The sequence below is a fragment of the Podarcis raffonei genome, chromosome 18 (genome assembly GCF_027172205.1).
Source record: "Podarcis raffonei isolate rPodRaf1 chromosome 18, rPodRaf1.pri, whole genome shotgun sequence".
NCBI classification, from domain to species: Eukaryota; Metazoa; Chordata; class Lepidosauria; order Squamata; family Lacertidae; genus Podarcis; species Podarcis raffonei.
The window spans coordinates 12,563,347-12,580,277 of record NC_070619.1 but is presented as its reverse complement, the minus strand read 5'-3'; the positions used below and the strand labels follow the sequence as shown (position 1 = coordinate 12,580,277).

General features: G+C 50.9%; 1 protein-coding gene across 4 annotated transcripts in view; it reads left to right on the top strand.

Moving 5' to 3' along the window:
* Positions 1-2,292: 2,292 nt before the first annotated feature.
* The window catches only part of MAST3 (microtubule associated serine/threonine kinase 3), a 57,035-nt gene continuing 42,396 nt past the window's right edge, over positions 2,293-16,931 (top strand). For 2 of the 4 annotated variants that reach the window (XM_053372399.1, XM_053372398.1), the window contains exons 1-3: positions 2,300-2,394; positions 8,950-8,981; positions 11,842-11,919. In XM_053372399.1, the coding sequence (XP_053228374.1) occupies positions 2,356-2,394; positions 8,950-8,981; positions 11,842-11,919 (149 nt within the window). In that variant the 5' untranslated portion in view covers positions 2,300-2,355. Of the gene's footprint in view, positions 2,395-8,949; positions 8,982-10,531; positions 10,644-11,841; positions 11,920-16,931 lie in introns of those variants that run through there. The other 2 variants (XM_053372402.1, XM_053372401.1) reach the window with 2 other exon arrangements.

Genomic DNA, 16,931 nt, shown 5'->3' with positions numbered 1-16,931 from the left:
CCTCAACTTCGTTGGACTGGTCATGTTGTGCGGATGCCTGATGATCGTCTTCCAAAGCAACTCCTCTATTCCGAACTTAAAAATGGAAAGCGTAATGCTGATGGTCAACAAAAGAGGTTCAAAGACTCTCAAGGCAAGTCTTTAAAAATGTAGTATAAACACCGACAATTGGGAAACACTGGCCTGCGAGCGCCTCCAGTTGGAGAGCAGCCTTGACCAAAGGTGTCCTGGGCTTTGAAGACACTCGAACTCAGGGCGCGAGGGAGAAACGTGCTAAGAGGAAGGCACGCTTGGCAAACCCTCACCAGGATCAACTCCCGCCTGGAAACCAATGTCCCCACTGTGGAAGGACGTGGGGATCCAGAATTGGCCTCCACAGTCATGGACTCAGTGTTAAAACCGTGTTCATGGAAGAGAATCTTACTCGGCTACAAGGGAAAGAAGAAGGAGGAGGAGGAGGAAGGAGAAGAGGAAGAAGAAGAAGAAGCAAGCAAAATCCAGTCCGGTAGGTTCCCTCGCCCGCTTGGCAGCACCCATCCCTTCCTGGGACCCCCGCTGCCTCCCTCCTCCCTTCTTGGAGTCCAGTGCTGGTAGGCGGGGGGGGGGGGGTTGCAACTCTCTGCTGGGACACCCTGTCCCCTTCCTTCCTTCCTTCCTTCCGGGGGCTGTTCCCCCCCCCCGGCCACCGGCCTCTTCCCCGGGTGCTGCCTGGCAATGTCTCTCCCGGGTGACTCACCCACCCACCCGGCGAAGGGGGGGGCTCAAGCATCACTGGGGCTCTTTGTTCCTCTCTGCAGGGCAAGAAGGGGGCTTGTTTGTCCTGTCCCCGGCCCCCACCCGGCAGGATCAAAGAGGCCTTTTTCTCCTCTCACCAGGCCTGATGTCACCCCTCAAGCCTGGGGGGGTCCCCTTTGCCTCCCTCCCTGAATGAAGGAGCCCTTCCTTGATGGAACCCTTGCTTTGAGGCTTGCTTGGGACCTTAATTTACTATTTATGGGGTGGGGGCCACATTCTGCTTCTTCTGGGAGGGGGGCAGCCTGTCCCCCTTTAGTCGCCCCCTCCCCTCACCCCTCACCTGCAGCTCCAGGAAGCTGCTTCCTTTAAGCTTTTTATTTTTAAAATAATAATAATTAAAAACAAATTTAAATAGGAGCCTTTTGCAGGGACTCAAGACTCTCTCTGTTTTTCTATTGGTATTACAATTCAGCCCAAATGTCAGCCAGTCAGTCAAAAGACTCGATCAGGCGAAATGTAATAATACAATTTCTTTTTTTTAAAAAAAAATCAGATTTTCCCAGCTCCTGTTACAAACATACACCCATTACTTCCTCCTCCTGTAGCCCCTTCATTCTTCTTTAATTGGACTCACAGGGTGCTGGGTTCGAGTTCCGCGCTGGGCAAAAGATCCCTGATTTTGCCCCCTTCCAACTCTGTGAAATATTGGGTGGGTGGGGTGCGTGGGTGGGCAGAAAAGCCCCGCCTCACATAATCACATGACACAGAGCACTATTTGAATGTCAGTGCCCATCAACTTGGGGGGGGGGCTCCCTCTTTATTATTATTATTATTATTATTATTATGGGGTGGCGAAGGGACCTCTGCCCCTAGGTTCCCACGGCACGTCCTAAGAGGCCGGCCAAATTGCGGGAGAAGCTTCAAGTCCTCAGCCTCTCCTTTTTGCACGTGCCTGTTTCGGTTCTGGTTGGGAATGCGTGTGAATGCGTGTCCGGGCATTTGCGTGCATGCAAAAAACAAAACAAAACAAAAAACCCCGTGTCTGCGTGGGAAAAGAGCGCATGTCATTTCCCCGCCTTGGAGCTATTGCAGAATCTGGGAATATCTCTTTCTCTGCCCTCCGCCCTTTCTGCAAGGTGCCCGTGTGAATGCGCGCAAAAGGCGTGTCCGGGCATTTGCGTGCATGCAAAAAATCCCGTGTCTGCGTGAAAATAGAGCGCGTGTCATTTCCCTCCCTCGGAGCTATTGCAGAATCTGGGGAAATCTCTCTCTCTCCCTCTCTCTTTCTGCCCTCCGCCCTTTCTGCAAGGTGCACGTGTGAATGCGCGCAAAAGGCGTGTCGGGCATTTGCGTGCATGCAAAAAAAATCCGTGTCTGTGTGAAAATAGAGCGCATGTCATTTCCCTCGCCTCCCTTGGAGCTATTGCAGAATCTGGGGAAATCTCTCTCTCTCTCTGCCCCCCCCCCCTTTCTGCAAGGAGGGATCAGCTGATTCCTGGGCAACCAATGCCAGCCAAGAGGACCCTCCGCCTCCTTCTCCCCCCCCCCAACCTCTCCCCTCCCCTCCAAGTGCCGGGAACCTCTTTGCACCCTCCTTGACGCGCAACAGCGAGGAGCGCAATGGACGAGCCGAACATCCTCCGACGCCGAGGGCTCCAGGTGAGTCGGGATGCTGAAGCGGGGCGCGCAGAAGAAACTGGGGGCGGGTCTGGAGCCCCCCACCTCTTTTTCTGGGGTGAAAGGAAAGATCCAAGACCCTCCTCAGCTCCGCAGCCGCCTGGGGGTGCGCGTCTGAGCCCACCTACCTGCTGCGTGGCATCCAGAAGGTGCTTCCCTGCTGAGGATCCTGCTTGGGGCGTGTGCGCGTTTTTTTTCGTGGGGAAGGGGCGTTGCTCCGTGTCAGAGCAGCTGCTGGGCGTGCAGAACGACCCAGCCGCCCCGGGCAGCGCTGAGAAGCGGCTGCTTCTCACCTGAGACCTTGGAGAGCAGCCGTTCTTGCTGCGGCTGCCAGCCTGGGTCGGCAATGCTGGCGTGGTGGGGCTTGAATTGTGGAGGATGCTCGCTTGGGCAGGAGGCGTGGAGAGGGGATTGTGTGTGTTTTTGTGCAACTGGGTGGTGTGCATTGCGGAGGAAAAGGCTGCCTTGAGCGAAAATCTCTCTGTGTGTGCATGCTTATATATAATAATTTTTAATAATAATTATATATAATAATGTTTGATGTATTAGAGTATTTTAATATATATTTTGTTGGGAGCTGCCCAGAGTGGCTGGGGAAGCCCAGCCAGATGGGTGGGGTACAAATAATAAATTATTATTATTATTATTATTATTATTATTATTATTATTAATTTCGTGCTTAGGAACAAAGATTGCATTTTTGCAGAAAGATAGAGAGAAAATCACTAGGCAGGGAAAATATCTGGCTCAGAATATGCCTCTGCAGACAGAGGTTTGCAGCTCACCTCTGTGGACGTAGAAATATTTTTATTTTTCCATGCACACTCCTATACGTTTTGATAATAAGCCGGATTTGCAACTGGGCTCAGATAATTTGAATTGCAGCTGCGTACATGCCGTCCTGGGAAGCCCCAGAAAGGGAGAGGCCTTTCGCACCCGGTTCCTGCCTGCGGACTTTCCGAAAGGGGTGTTTGGCTGGCCAGGAATTGTAGAACCAAAGAGGCACAAGGGACCCCAGGAGGTCATCCAGCCCAACCCCCTGCAAGGCAGGAATATGCAGCTGTCTCGTACGGGGATCGAACCCACAACCTTGGCGTTATTGGGCAAGACTTAAATAGGCCGCCCTTTGGGTGCTTTTAGGTTCTTAGGATTCCTCAATGGAGCCTCCATGGAGGAGCCAGTCTACCTTAGAAAGTGGGAAAGGGGCTCTACTCTCATCTCCTGCTTGGAAAGGGGGGCTTTGTTCCATTTGGGGTGTCTGGTGAGGACAAGAGGCTGGGCTAGGGACCTGATCCAGCACCCAGGACTTCCTTATGTCCATATGGAGCCTCCAGGAGCAATAGCAGTCTACCTTGATTTCTAGGTTCTAGTGCGAGGACGGCACACCGAACTAAATGGCCCCCCCTTTGGGCAGCGCTCCAGAGGCAGAGCTCCTTTTTAAAAAAGTTTTCAATTTGATTTCACGAGGAATAATATTCCTGCAAATATTAACATTTTGCACTCGATTCTCCAAATCTCGAAACTTCCCTCCTCCGCTCCGTGGATCATTAAGAAAGTTTCCCAACTCCATATTGTAAGTCCATCTAGTCTACAGTCCTCCATTAAATTCAAAGTCTATGTATCATGGCAGCAGCTGTTTGAAGCCTGTCAAAGAGTTTTTACAGTGTTCTTTCAAATACAATCTCTATTTGTCCCAGTGCTGGATTTATGAATAAGCTCAACAAGCTCTAGCTTCGGGCCCCACTCTCTTGGGGGCCCCCAAAAAAATTAAAGGGAAAAAACAACAACTGGGTGTACATTTCCAAAATATAAGATTAAAGAAAAATGGAATAAAACAGTGTTTTGTGTTGTGTCGGCTCCTCTGATGTGAGTCCTGGGCCCCGCCTGCTCCCGAAAATATCCCTGGTTTGTTCCTTTCTATATATAGGGTGCCAACATTCTGCTATTTATCATTCTTAGTAGCTTGCATCATATATTTACACCTCTTATTATTTCATGTTATAGCAAGTTTCTAGAGACTAGATGACGAGTCTTTGTCTATTGTGCTTCTAAAGGAACTTTTGTTCTTGCCAAACGCCAATGCGTTTGCATTGTTCAGTTTGTTGCGAATAAAAAAACATTTTAAGTTAGAGCTTCAGCATTATTTCACTACTAATATACCTCTTCTTAATTGTAGTTCAGTTCAACCATTACATATTTTGTGATGTGCAAATGGCTTGAGATACCTATTAGGTCCATCAGTGACCATATAGCATATATTCAACACAAAAAAGAGCAATAATTTGTTGTTGACAAAGGACAGCTGGACATATAAAAGGCCCCATTATCTTCAGGAGCTGAGGGCCGCATCAAACCTCAATCCGGCCCTGATTTGTCCCATTCTCTGTTGAGGGTTTGATGCTCCTGATTTTCCCTTGCCATTTCTTGCACAGTCCAGTAATTTCGTCTCTCCTCGTAGGTTATCTTATCATCTTTCCAGCATCTTTGCAGCTGCTGCAGCGAAAACAGGAACAGTCTTTTTGGTTCCTTCGGTATCCCTGCACCTCCGATTCCTAAAAAAAAACTGGCTTTGTAACAAATGTGATTTTTTAAACATTTTTTCCAAGCCGTTTTATATCCTCTCAAGTCCGGAAAGGTGGGAGAATTGGTGTTAGGGAGAAGCCGGCTGGGCCTTTTCCCCAAACCGGCCACCAGAGGCCACTGGTGAGCTACGGCGGAGGAAACAGGCTGTGCCAATTGCCCTCCCCATCTGGTGTGTCCACCCCGCTTGGCTGTGTTTGTGTGTGTGTGTGTGTGTGTGTCTGCTACACAGACAACCTTGCAAGCGACTGAACCGCCTTGGGCAAAAGTCCTCTCCATATTGTCCCTGGCCCTGATTTAAAAAATAAAATTATACTAATCACGGAACCCGTGGCCTTAAGCGACAATAAAGGAGATTCCGACTAGCCCTAGCTAAGCAGGGCGCAGTATGGTTTCCGACTGGGTGGTGTTGAGATTCCTACACGACGGAGGGTTGGGATGGATGACCCTCGGGGGACCCTTTCCAACTCTACGACGTCCTAGAATCAACAGGCTTGGAAGGGAAGCCAGGGTCATCTAGCCCATGGGGAGGCAAACCTAAGGCCCGGGGGCCGGATGCGGCCCAATCGCCTTCTCAATCCGGCCCACGGACGGTCCGGGAATCTGCATGTTTTTACATGAGTAGAATGTGTCCTTTTATTTCAAATGCTTCTTTGGGTTATTTGTGGGGCATAGGCATCCGTTCATTTATTTATTTATTTGAAAATATAGTCAGGCCCCCCACAAGGTATGAGGGATGGTGGACCGCCCCCCTGCTGAAAAAGTCTGCTGACCCCTGGAGCCTAAGCTATAGCCTGTTTAGCTTATACGTAAATCTGGCACTGGCATGTTGTTGTTGTTGTTTAGTCGTTTAGTCTTGTCCGCCTCTTTGTGACCCCCTGGACCAGAGCACGCCAGGCACCTCTGTCTTCCACTGCCTCCCTCATGCTGGTAGCTTCGAGAACACTGTCCCACCATCTCGTTCTCTGTCGTCCCCTTCTCCTTGCGCCCTCCATCTTTCCCAACATCAGGGTCTTTTCCAGGGAGTCTTCTCTTCTCCTGAGGTGGCCAAAGTCTTGGAGCCTCAGCTTCAGGATCAGTCCTTCCATTGAGCACTCAGAGCTGATTTCCTTCAGAATGGAGAGGTTTGATCTTCTTGCAGTCCATGGGACTCTCAAGAGTCTCCTCCAGCACCAGAATTCAGGAGCATCCATTCTTTGGCGATCAGCCTTCTTGATGGTCCAGCTCTCCCTTCCATACATCACTACTGGGAAAACCAGAGCTTGAACTAGACGGACCTTTGTTGGCAAGGTGATGTCTCTGCTTTTTAAGATGCTGTCTAGGTTTGTCATTACTTTTCTCCCAAGATAGATAGAGATAGATAGATAGATAGATAGATAGATGATGATAGATGATAGATAGATAATATTTTGGAAATGTACTTCTAGCTATTTTTCTCCTTTAAATTTTTTGGGGACCCCCAAGAGAATGGGGCCCTAAGCTATTGCTTGTTTAGCTTATACGTAAATCCGGTGCTGCTTCTACGGTTCAGTGAGCTGTCTGGGTATTCGGGGAGGGGGCTGCGGTGAAGTCGCCCCCTTGCCCCCGATTCCTTGAGAGCCCCCCCGCCAGCACCCAAGGGTGCCTTGTGTGTCTGTGTGTACCAGGAATTGGGGGTGAAGCCGAGGACATCCTTTGACCCTGATCGTCCCTGGCAGCCCCCCCAGGCTGCCGAACAGAGCCTGCTCAGCTGTCCGAACCCCAACATGGCAAAGCGAGGAAATTGCTCCTGACATATCAGACAATTTCGCTCCTTCCTTTGGGGAGGGAAGAAGAGGACAGGGTTTTTTTCTGTCGCACTTTAAGCAATAACACGGGACTAACAAAATATATATAACCTGTATCGTTTCACCGTTCTTCAACAGAGAATATATGATGGAGATGCAAATGATAAAATAAATCAGTTTTGTAGGAGCAAAATTAGAGAGTCCCTCAATATCACAGAGGCAAAACAAGTCTTCAGTGGTCACGATCCTGTAATTGTGCGATAAGAGAAGCTCCGAGCGTAGCAATTCTGAAACAGACAATATGTAATAGAATCAGGGTGGATAAAAAACGATTATTATTTTTTTTTAAAGGATTTTTTAAAATTTAAATTGGATTTTTTAAAAATTTAAATTGGATTTTTTTAAAATTTAAATCGGATTTTTAAAATAAAATGCTTTTGGAGGAAAAACCTTTCTAAAGATTTTCTGCTTAAGTTACGTTATAGTCCAAAAGGCTATTTATCAGGAAATAAGGATTTGCTTTAAGTTTTTCATGTGTGCTAAAACTCAGTCTAAGCTTTTTTTTAGAAAATCGTTTAACAACATCAGTTAGCAAACATGGATACATTAATGTTATTGTTTTAGTTAAATGAATTGTTTAAATTGTTATTAAGGACATGGTTATTTTTCTCCTTCCAATCAAGTACAGCAGAAAAGTTGCCCCAATAGAAACAGTTAACTTATTAAACCTCACCATAATTTCACAATTATGTGTCCATGTATTTCTAATGGTGTAACCAAATCAGTCATTTTTGATATAACTGTGAAAACTGCTCTGAAAATTTGTTGTTCCAAAAACGAAACCTTCATCTGGTTGTAAATATGAAGATTATACCGGCAAGAAAAGAATCCGATTTAAATTTTTAAAAAATCCGATCCAAATTTTAGAAATCCGATTTAAGTAAATAATAATACTCTGAATTTTTGGATATATATATATTTAAAATCATTGATTTTTATCCACCCTGCTTTGGGAGTGACAACACACCTCCTGCTCTTATCATCAATTCGACGACCTTCGCCCCACACTGCTGGCAGCGTTGCAGGGAAAGTACGCCCTGCCCTCTGTGCCCTGGGGCAGTCGCTCTGCACGTGCTCAGGAAACGGCGGCTGGGGGGGGGCAGAAGGCAGGGCCTTTGGTCCCGGGTGGGGCAAGAGAGAGAGACGCTCAGCTCAGCAGTGATTGCCCTGGTTGGCAGCAAGGCCCCATCCCACCCCCTTTCCGGTTTGCAAGCAGGGAGACTTCCCCATAAATTCACATTCTGCATGAAAAAAATGTCCAGTAGCACCTTAAAGGTAAAGGTAAAGGGACCCCTGACCATTAGGTCCAGTCGTGGCCGACTCTGGGTTGTGGCGCTCATCTCGCTTTATTGGTCGAGGGAGTCGGCGTCCAGCTTTCGGGTCATGTGGCCAGCAGGACTAAGCCGCTTCTGGTGAACCAGAGCAAACGCCGTTTACCTTCCTGCCAGAGTGGTACCTATTTATCTACTTGCGCAGGCAAGCTTTTGAACTGCTAGGTTGGCAGGAGCAGGGACCGAGCAATGGGAGCTCACCCCGTCATTGCGGGGATTCGAACCACTGACCTTCTGGTCAGCAAGTCCTAGGCTCTGTGGTTTAACCCACAGCACCACCCGCGTCCCCCAGTAGCACCTTAGAGACCAACTAAGTTTGTTCTGGGTATAAGCTTTCGTGTGCATGCACACGTCTTCAAATACTAATTTGTGGTTATTTGTGCTTCATATTTGTAAAACCAATAATAATAAAAAACCTTAGAGGAATTGAGAGCAGAGTGCGGAAAACCAGTTTTTGGAAAGAAAATTGTATTAAATCTGTGGCTGGTTTGGTAAAATTTGGGAAACCGATTTGGAGAAAGAGAAAGAAACTCAAGGCGCCAGTCCTCATGCTTCGGCTAATTCAAACAAGGAGCTGCCTCCAAGCCAGTGTTGCCTGCACTGGCTGGCAGTTCCAAAGATGAAGTTGAACTTGCCAAGCGAATTCTCTAACCACTGGGCCACAGCCCCCCATAAGATGGCATGCCTCTCCCATCCTGCAATGTGCTGGGGCTCAAGGGGTCTGAGCGAGGCCGAAGGAGCAGCTGCAAAGTCCCGGCGGCCTCATCCTGACACTCTTTTTTCCCTTTCCTTTTCCGCAGAAGGAGCTGAGCCTGCCTCGCCGTGGGAAAACGTGAGTGGGGGGCTCTGCCCCGCGTTTCTGGTTCTGCGTCGCATCGCTTGGGCTTCTGTCTCCGACGGCGGGCACCCAGATAGATGCCTCTGGAGGGCCCACAAGCTGGCCAGCCTGGCTCACTTTAGGGGTTTCCTGGTGCCAGAGTATTCTAATAATAATAATAATAATAATAATAATAATAATAATAATAATAATTTATTATACCCCACGATACGGTCTGGAGTCTGTATCGTGATATCGGTTTCATGATTTTTTGACCTGGTGATATATTTGCAAATCACGATATGTGTGTCTGTGTTTTCTGGGGAAAAATCGCAATGTGGGGGAAACTGTGAAGCCCCAATAGCTCCATCCTTATACCAGACAGCGTGATATTTAGCTGGCGATATAGCGTGATGTTGAAAACCTACTCCATCCTTATTCAGACATCATGATATATGGATATATCGCACTTTGGCTGGTGATACATCACAAAGTTGAAAACCAGATACTGCCCAGCCCTACAATCAATCAATCAATCAATCAATGGGATATACAACCAGAAACAGTATCTAGGCCTCTTTTCAAGAGCATTAGAGGGGGCTGGACTAGATGGCTCTGGTGGGCCCTTTCGGCTCTGCCGTTCTATGATTGTTATACATTTTCCGGACGCCCCACAATCATATTATAAAGCAGCTGTGTTCTGTGTTCCAAACCAAGCCCTGATGGCAGTTGTTTTCATTTTGTTTTCCTATGCAATAAAAAAAATCGGCGCAAGCAAATTCCTGTTCCGAAAGTGTGGCCCGCAGAGAAAAGTTCGGGGACCCTCGAGAATGTCCGAAGAGCCTTTCCCAGCCAATAGGGACTCAAGAGGCATGACGGTGCCTCGCCCTCGATAGCCTGCGCATCGGTGCCCCTTTGCCGTCTCATGTGGCAGGCAGTTCCAGAGTTCAGCTCCCTGCGGCGGCGCCTTTTTAGGCGGTAGTTTCTCCCAACCTGTTTCCGTGTCGGATTTGCTTTTGGGATTGGTTCTGGTGGTGATTTTCTCGCTCGTGCATTCCCCGCAGAGTCGGAGCGCTGGGGAACCCAGGAGAGCCTCCGCTGCTGCCAACCCGTGTGCGCACTACAGAGCCAGACGAACCTCTGTACTGTACAAGTCTCTTGTCACCGCCCACGGCCCCGCCGCGACCAATTCACGGCCCTGGCACTGAAATTTGTGGGTGACCGGCCCCTTGGTGGGGAATTTGGTGGGTGCTCGGGCACCCAGCGCCCCCGGGCGTTGGCACCTATGCGCCCGCCCCTCTTGAGAGCGGCGGCGCCCCGAGCCTTTTCCATTGGAGAGATCGGGTCCCCCCGCGGGGACGCGCGCCTTTCTCCAAAAACCTGGCGAACTGGCGCCTCGTTGCTTGCGCTTTTTTAATTCCTAGGGGGCGGCGGCGCGCGCTCCAAGCACCCCCACCCCAGGGCTTTTCTGTTCCTCCCAGTCCCTCTTCTCCCTCCCTCCCTCCGAGGTTGGGGGGGGAGGGGGAGGGCCGGGTGGGCGGGCGAGCGAGCGAGCGCCGGGGGAAGCCGCGCCAGGCAGAGCGCGGCGGACGCGCCGTCGGGGCAGCGCGTTGCCACCGCCGTCGCCATGCAGGCGCGCCGTGCCAAGCTGAAAATCCCTTCGCTGACCTTGGTGGAGTGAGTTTGGGGGGGGTCCTGGGCGCCCCCGCTCGGGGAGAGGGTGGGGAAACTGGGGGAGAGGTTCCAGCGCCGACAGGCAGCGACCCGGGGGCGCTTGGAGAGGCGCGCACGGCGGAGCGCTCGCTTGGCACCGAAAGCTGGGCAGCGCTGTGGGGTTGGGGGTCTTTTTCTCTCTCGCGGCCCTCTTTCTGCCTTCGGGGGATCCCTCTCCTCCCTCCCCTCTCCCCTCCTTCCATCCCGGGGTCTCCAATGACGCACGGCTCGGTTGCCAGGGAACCGGCTGCGGAGGGAGGGGGCAGCGGTGATTCCCCAAAGAGAGAGAATGAAAAAAGGGCTCTCCGTGGCTTCTCCCAACCCAAAGCGCGCCTCCGGGAAGGGTACCGCAGAGCTCATGTAGCCCACCCCGGGTCTGTGGCGCCCTCCGCAAACCTGCCAGGCGGGTCCCCGTCCGTCGCCCCCACCCCCCGACTCGCGAAAGGGTTGCCCGGGCGGCGCCACTAAGCTACCTGGGAGGAGCTTCGCTGCTCCTCTTTCCCCTGATGCAATTTTATTCCGATTAAAAAACACGCACGCAGCAGATGCGTGGCTGGCGGGGCTGGGAGAGTACCACCTGTTGAACCTCCGCCTGCCACGGGGAAGGAAAAGGCGCCTGGCAGTCTGGGGTTCGAGTCCGCTTCCCCCTGAAAACCACTCTCTGAGCCTGACCTACCTCTCAGGGTTGTTGTGCGAGAAGAATCAGCCTCGCCACTTTTGAGCTCCAAAAAGCTGGGTATAAATGTAAGAGTGCCCCAAGCTTGGGATATTAAGAGGCCCTCTGGCCATGGGCAGAGTGCTTTCCGCCCCCATCTGCCCAGATCTTACAAACCAGGGGGGCTTTCCAAGATCTTGTCATCTGCGAGGAGCTTCATCTCTCTCCCTCTCCACCTAATACCCCATTGCCCCCCAACCGGTGGTCGCTTGGGGCTTCAACGGCACGGTGCCAAGGCAGCGCTACAGTTCCCTTTTTGGGGAATTGTAGCTTTGTGATGGGATATCCCTGGACGTGTAAGGAGCTGTCGTCTCTAGATGGGGGGTGGGTGGCAACGGACTGGGTCCCTGTCACTGCCCCCCAACTCATCTCCTGTGGGGTGGGGTTGCACCTCTGACCCCTATTCACACCGCGGCCTCGTTCTCCTTGGCTCTCTTCCTTCTGCAGCCTCTCCCCCGGGAGCCAGAGTCCGACCCTTCTCAGCCCCCTGAGCCCTCTCAGCCCCCTGGCGTTGCACCCTTGGAGGTAAGAGACCCTAACTATGGGGAGATGTCTCTTTTCCATGCAGTGGGAGGGGGGGGAAGGAATATTATGGGCTGTTATGGCGTGCACCGCCACCCACGTCCGTGTTGTGAAGCGGGTGCCGAGGAAGCACTTTCCTGATTGCTCCGTCGCTCTTGACAAAAAACAAAAAAAGGCAGAGTGGTGTAGTGGTTAGAACCACGGTCCAATCCCCTGCACCCTCTCTCACACCACAAGCGCAGCCTGGCCTACCTCACAGGGTTGTTTCTGCAAAGGAAACAGGCAAAACGCATCGTCTTCTGCGCCGCTTCTGATTCCTAAAAACAGCCTCCATGGACAGGACCGGTCTACCTGGTGGCAAAAAATAGGCAGTTCTTCCACTGGCCTTGCTTGCAGGGGCCTTAGCTGCTTAGCCTATACAAGGACTGGGAGGGTGGGCTAAGATGTCCCCCCCCCCTTTGGGCCCGATCCAGCAGGCTCTTGCGGTGTTCTCGTAAGCTAGCGCCGCTGGGGCTTCTTGCTGTGGCCAGCGGGAGTCAGGGCCGGTTTGAGGTTTGATGCGGCCCTCCGCTCCTGAAGGTAACAGGGTCCTTTCTATGTCCAGCTGTCCTTTGTCAACAACAAATTTTTGCTGTTTTTGTGTTGAATAGATGCTATATCAGGCATAGATAAACTTGGCCCTCCAGATGTTTTGGGACTACAACTCCCATCATCCCTAACCACTGGTCCTCTTAGCTAGGGATGATGGGAGTTGTAGTCCCAAAACATCTGGAGAGTCAAGTTTGGGGATTCCTGTGCTATATGGTCATTTATGGACCTAATAGGTATCTCAAGAGGGACGTGGGTGGCGCTGTGGGTTAAACCACAGAGCCTAGGACCTGCCGATCAGAAGGTCGGCGGTTCGAATCCCCGCAATGACGGGGTGAGCTCCCGTTGCTCGGTCCCTGCTCCTGCCAACCTAGCAGTTCAAAAGCACGTCGAAGTGCAAGTAGATAAATAGGTACCGCTCCGGCAGGAAGGTAAACGGCGTTTCTGTGCGCTGCTCTGGTTCGCCAGAAGCGGCTTAGTCATGCTGGCCACATGACCCAGAAGCTGGACGCCGGCTCCCTCGGCCAATAAAGCGAGATGAGCACCACAACCCCAGAGTCGGCCACGACTGGACCTAATGGTCAGGGGTCCCTTTACCTTTTAGGTATCTCAAGCCATTTGCACATCTTGCCCTGCAACAAGTCCATGCAGAATGTCGGCACCCTCTATATAGAAAGGAGCAAAGCAGGCATATTTGAGGGAGCAGGCGGGGCCCAGGACTTACATCAGAGGAGCCTACACAACGCAAAACACAGTTGCTGGATGTAGGTTTTATTTCATTTGCTTTTTATCTTATATTTTGGAAATGGACATCCAGGTTTTTTCCCCTTTAATTTTTCTGGGGGCCCCCAAGAGAGTGGGGCCCTAAGCTAGAGCTTGTTGAGCTTAGACGTAAATCCGGCACTGGCGGGAGTTGTAGCTCAGCAGCACCCGGCGGTCCAAAGGTTCCCAAGGTTGAGGGAGGAGCGGTCGCCGTGGGGCAGGCAATCGCCCCATCCCTCTCCGACTCCTTGGCCAAGGCCGCTACCTCCTCCGATGGCCTCGCAGGGCGGATTAATGAATAACGTGAGCGCCTGGCAATTTCTCCCTGTCTGAGAAAGAGAGAGGGAACGTAAGCGCTTGTGTTTTGATGGGCGCAGCGAAGAGCCGCCGTAACAGCTGGCAGCCCTGGGCGGGCAAAAGGAAACGTATTTGCTTGTTTTTATTTGAATATTTGCGTGTTTTAGAATCTCCATGGCTTGGTGGGTTAGGGCAGTTGCTTGGCATGTAGAAGGGCCTCAGGTTCAGTCCTTGCTTGGCCCCCACCTGAAACCTAGACAGCCGCTGCCAGCCAGTGTAGGAAGAATAATCCGCTCCGTGGCCTGGCTCAGCCTCTGTTCAGTTCAGACAAAATATTAAAATACAGTAATGGATCAAACATTAAAAGCTTCCCTAAACAGGGCTGCCTTCAGATGTCTTCTAAAAGTCTGGTAGTTGTTTATTTCCTTGACATCTGATGGGAGGGCGCCACCACCGAGAAGGCCCTCTGCCTGGTTCCCTGTAACTTCTCTTCTCGCAGTCAGGGAACCGCCAGAAGGCCCTCGGGAGAGGGACCCCGGTGTCCGGGGTGGAGACAATCCTTCAGGTCTACTGGGCCTTTGAGGCCGTTTAGGGCTTTAAAGGTCAGCACCAACCTTTTGAATTGTGCTTGGAAATCTACTGGTAGCTCTGGAGAGCTTTGAGACTTCCCCCTCCGCTCAGCGGGTGGCCTGGATTCGCACCCAGCTCCAGAACTGGCTCTGCCTTTGCAAAAGCAAAGCACCCAGCCGGCCAGAGGCGTCCTTTCCCCCCCTCCCAGAATTCAGTCAATGCTGCTCTTTGGTTATGAAACGATTTCAGGAATCGATCCTTTCCCCTGCCTAACCCTCACGGCCGACCGACTTGCAGGAGTCATTTTTCCTCTTCCCTGGCCTTCGTTTTTTCCTCTTCTCCAGGCCTCATGAGGGACAGAAGCTTGAGATTGGGGCAAGGGAGGAGTGACACACACACACACACACACAACCTAGTTTTTGCATCAACTCAACATTAGGAAGAACTTTCTGTAAGAGCTGTTTGTCTGAAAAATGTTGGCCTTCTCCTTCCTTGGAGGTTTTTAAGCAGAGCTTGGATAGCCACCTCTCATGGATGCTTTAGCTGAGATTCCTGCATTGCAAAGGGGGTTGGGATGGATGACCCCTGGGGTTCCCTCCCAAACCTGCCAATGTCTCCAATGTCCCAACTTCCTGCTGCGAAGAGCACCAGCTCTTTGAACAAACAGCGGTGGCAGTTTTGGAAAGAGAGTTTCACATCTGCAACCTTTATGTGCCGCGCGGCAGGGGCAGGGAGGGGGGCTGGCATGCGCCGCAGGACTTCCTGCGCACGAGGGAGGGAGGGATATATATGCGCCTGCATGCGCAGCCCGGCTCTCTGCCATCCCCCCCCCCCCGCGCAGGTCAGCTGGACAACCGTTGCCATGGAGAGGCAGCCTTCAACCGCTGCTGGCTTGGCGGCAGACTCGGCAGTCGCCTTGGCCCTCCGCCACCCGGCTTGCCTGGCGGCTGCTTCCCCCCACAGTTGTCATGTGCGCAGGGAGAGGAGACAGGGAGAGAGAGAAGGCATTGTTGCATGGATGTGTGTCAGAGAGACCTGGGTTCAAACTCACAGGAGTCTTTTCCCCTGCAACTCCAGGGCTTTAAGACTCCTTCCTTCCCTCCTTTCCTTCCTTCTCTTTCCTTCCTTCCTTTCCTTCCCTTTCCTTCCCTTTCCTTCCTTCCTTCCTTCCTTCCTTCCTTCCTTCCTTCCCTTCCCTTCCCTTCCCTTCCCTTTCTTTCCTTCCTTCCTTCCTTCCTTCCTTCCTTCCTTCCTTCCTTCCTTCCTTCTCTTTCTTTCTTTCTCTCTCTCTCCCACGTTTTTCTCATCACAGTAGCACTGGCTCATGTGTTCTGTAGTAACCCGCTTTGCTTCTTAAGGCCACAGCTCTCCCATCGCTGCAAAACTGCACCATGGGCTCTGTAGTGATTTTACTTAGCTTTGGTTTCAAATGGGTTTTCCTATCACAACGATGCTGGCACTTGGGCTCTATAGTCTTAGGCCTGCAGAGGTTTCCAAACTTTTCATGTCGCTGACACGCTTTTTTAGACACGCATCCTTTCACAACACAGTAATTCAGTTTTGCTATAGCAAACCCAGTGATAAAACTAACCCCCTTATAAGAGATACGGCTGCAGTGGTACCTATTTATCTACTTGCACTTTGATGTGCTTTCGAACTGCTAGGTTGGCAGGAGCAGGGACCGAGCAACGGGAGCTCACCCCGTCATTGCGGGGATTCGAACCGCCGACCTTCCAATCTGACTGGGTTTCCCCAGCCACTCTGGACAGCTTCCAACAAATTAGAACCCACAAGACACCAAACATTAAAACCTTCCCTGCACAGGGTTGCCTTCAAATGTCTTCTAAAAGCCAGGTACAGCGGTACCTCGGTTTCAGAACAGCCTTGTTTACAAACTATTCGGTTTACGAACTCCGCAAGTAGTGTCCTGGTTTGCAAACTTTGCCTCGGTCTACGAACAGAAGCCGAATGGTGGAAGGGCACCGGCGGCGGGAGGCCTCATTAGGGAAAGTGCACCTCGGTTTAAGAATGGTTTCGGTTTAAGAACGAACTTCCGGAACAGATTAAATTCGTACACCGAGGCCACTGTAGTTGTTTATTTCCTTTTTTTAAAACATAATTTTTATTAGTTTTTTTAACATATCATTTTCAACAGTAATTAAACATACTTTTACATCTTATTCAAATTTTTGACTTCCATCAATTCTGATTGAAAATTTTCCAATCTAATCTCTCAGTATGCATTTCTTATCTTCCCTATTACATTTCAAACTCATAACCAATATCTCTGTCTTTTTCTACTTTGTAACACTTCGTATATTTATCCTTACAAAACTTCTTGCAGTCCTACTAGCGTAATTTGTTGATTACAGTTGCTCTTCAAATAATTCATATACTTCTTCCAATCTTCTGTAAATCTCTGGTCCCGCAAGTTTCGAATCCTTCCTGTCATTTTGTCCAATTCTGCATAGTTGTTTATTTCCTTGACATCTGATGGGAGGGCGATCCACAGGGCGGGCGCCACCACAGAGAAGGCCCTCTGCCTGCTTCCCTGTAACTTCGCTTCTCGCAGGGAGGGTTCCAGCCACTGGGGTTCCGAAGCACTTCTGCCTGCAAACATTGAGGGCAAGGAAGAGCCATCTTAGCTGGCAGCCATTGGCAGCCAGGCCTTCTCCACGAGTTTGCGAAATCTTTGAAAGCCATGCAGGTTGCATGGTTTCACTATGCGCATACACGAAGGAGCCCTTTCTCTGATCTCTGTCCTGATTCTCCCAACCTTGTGCTTCAGGGATGCGCTA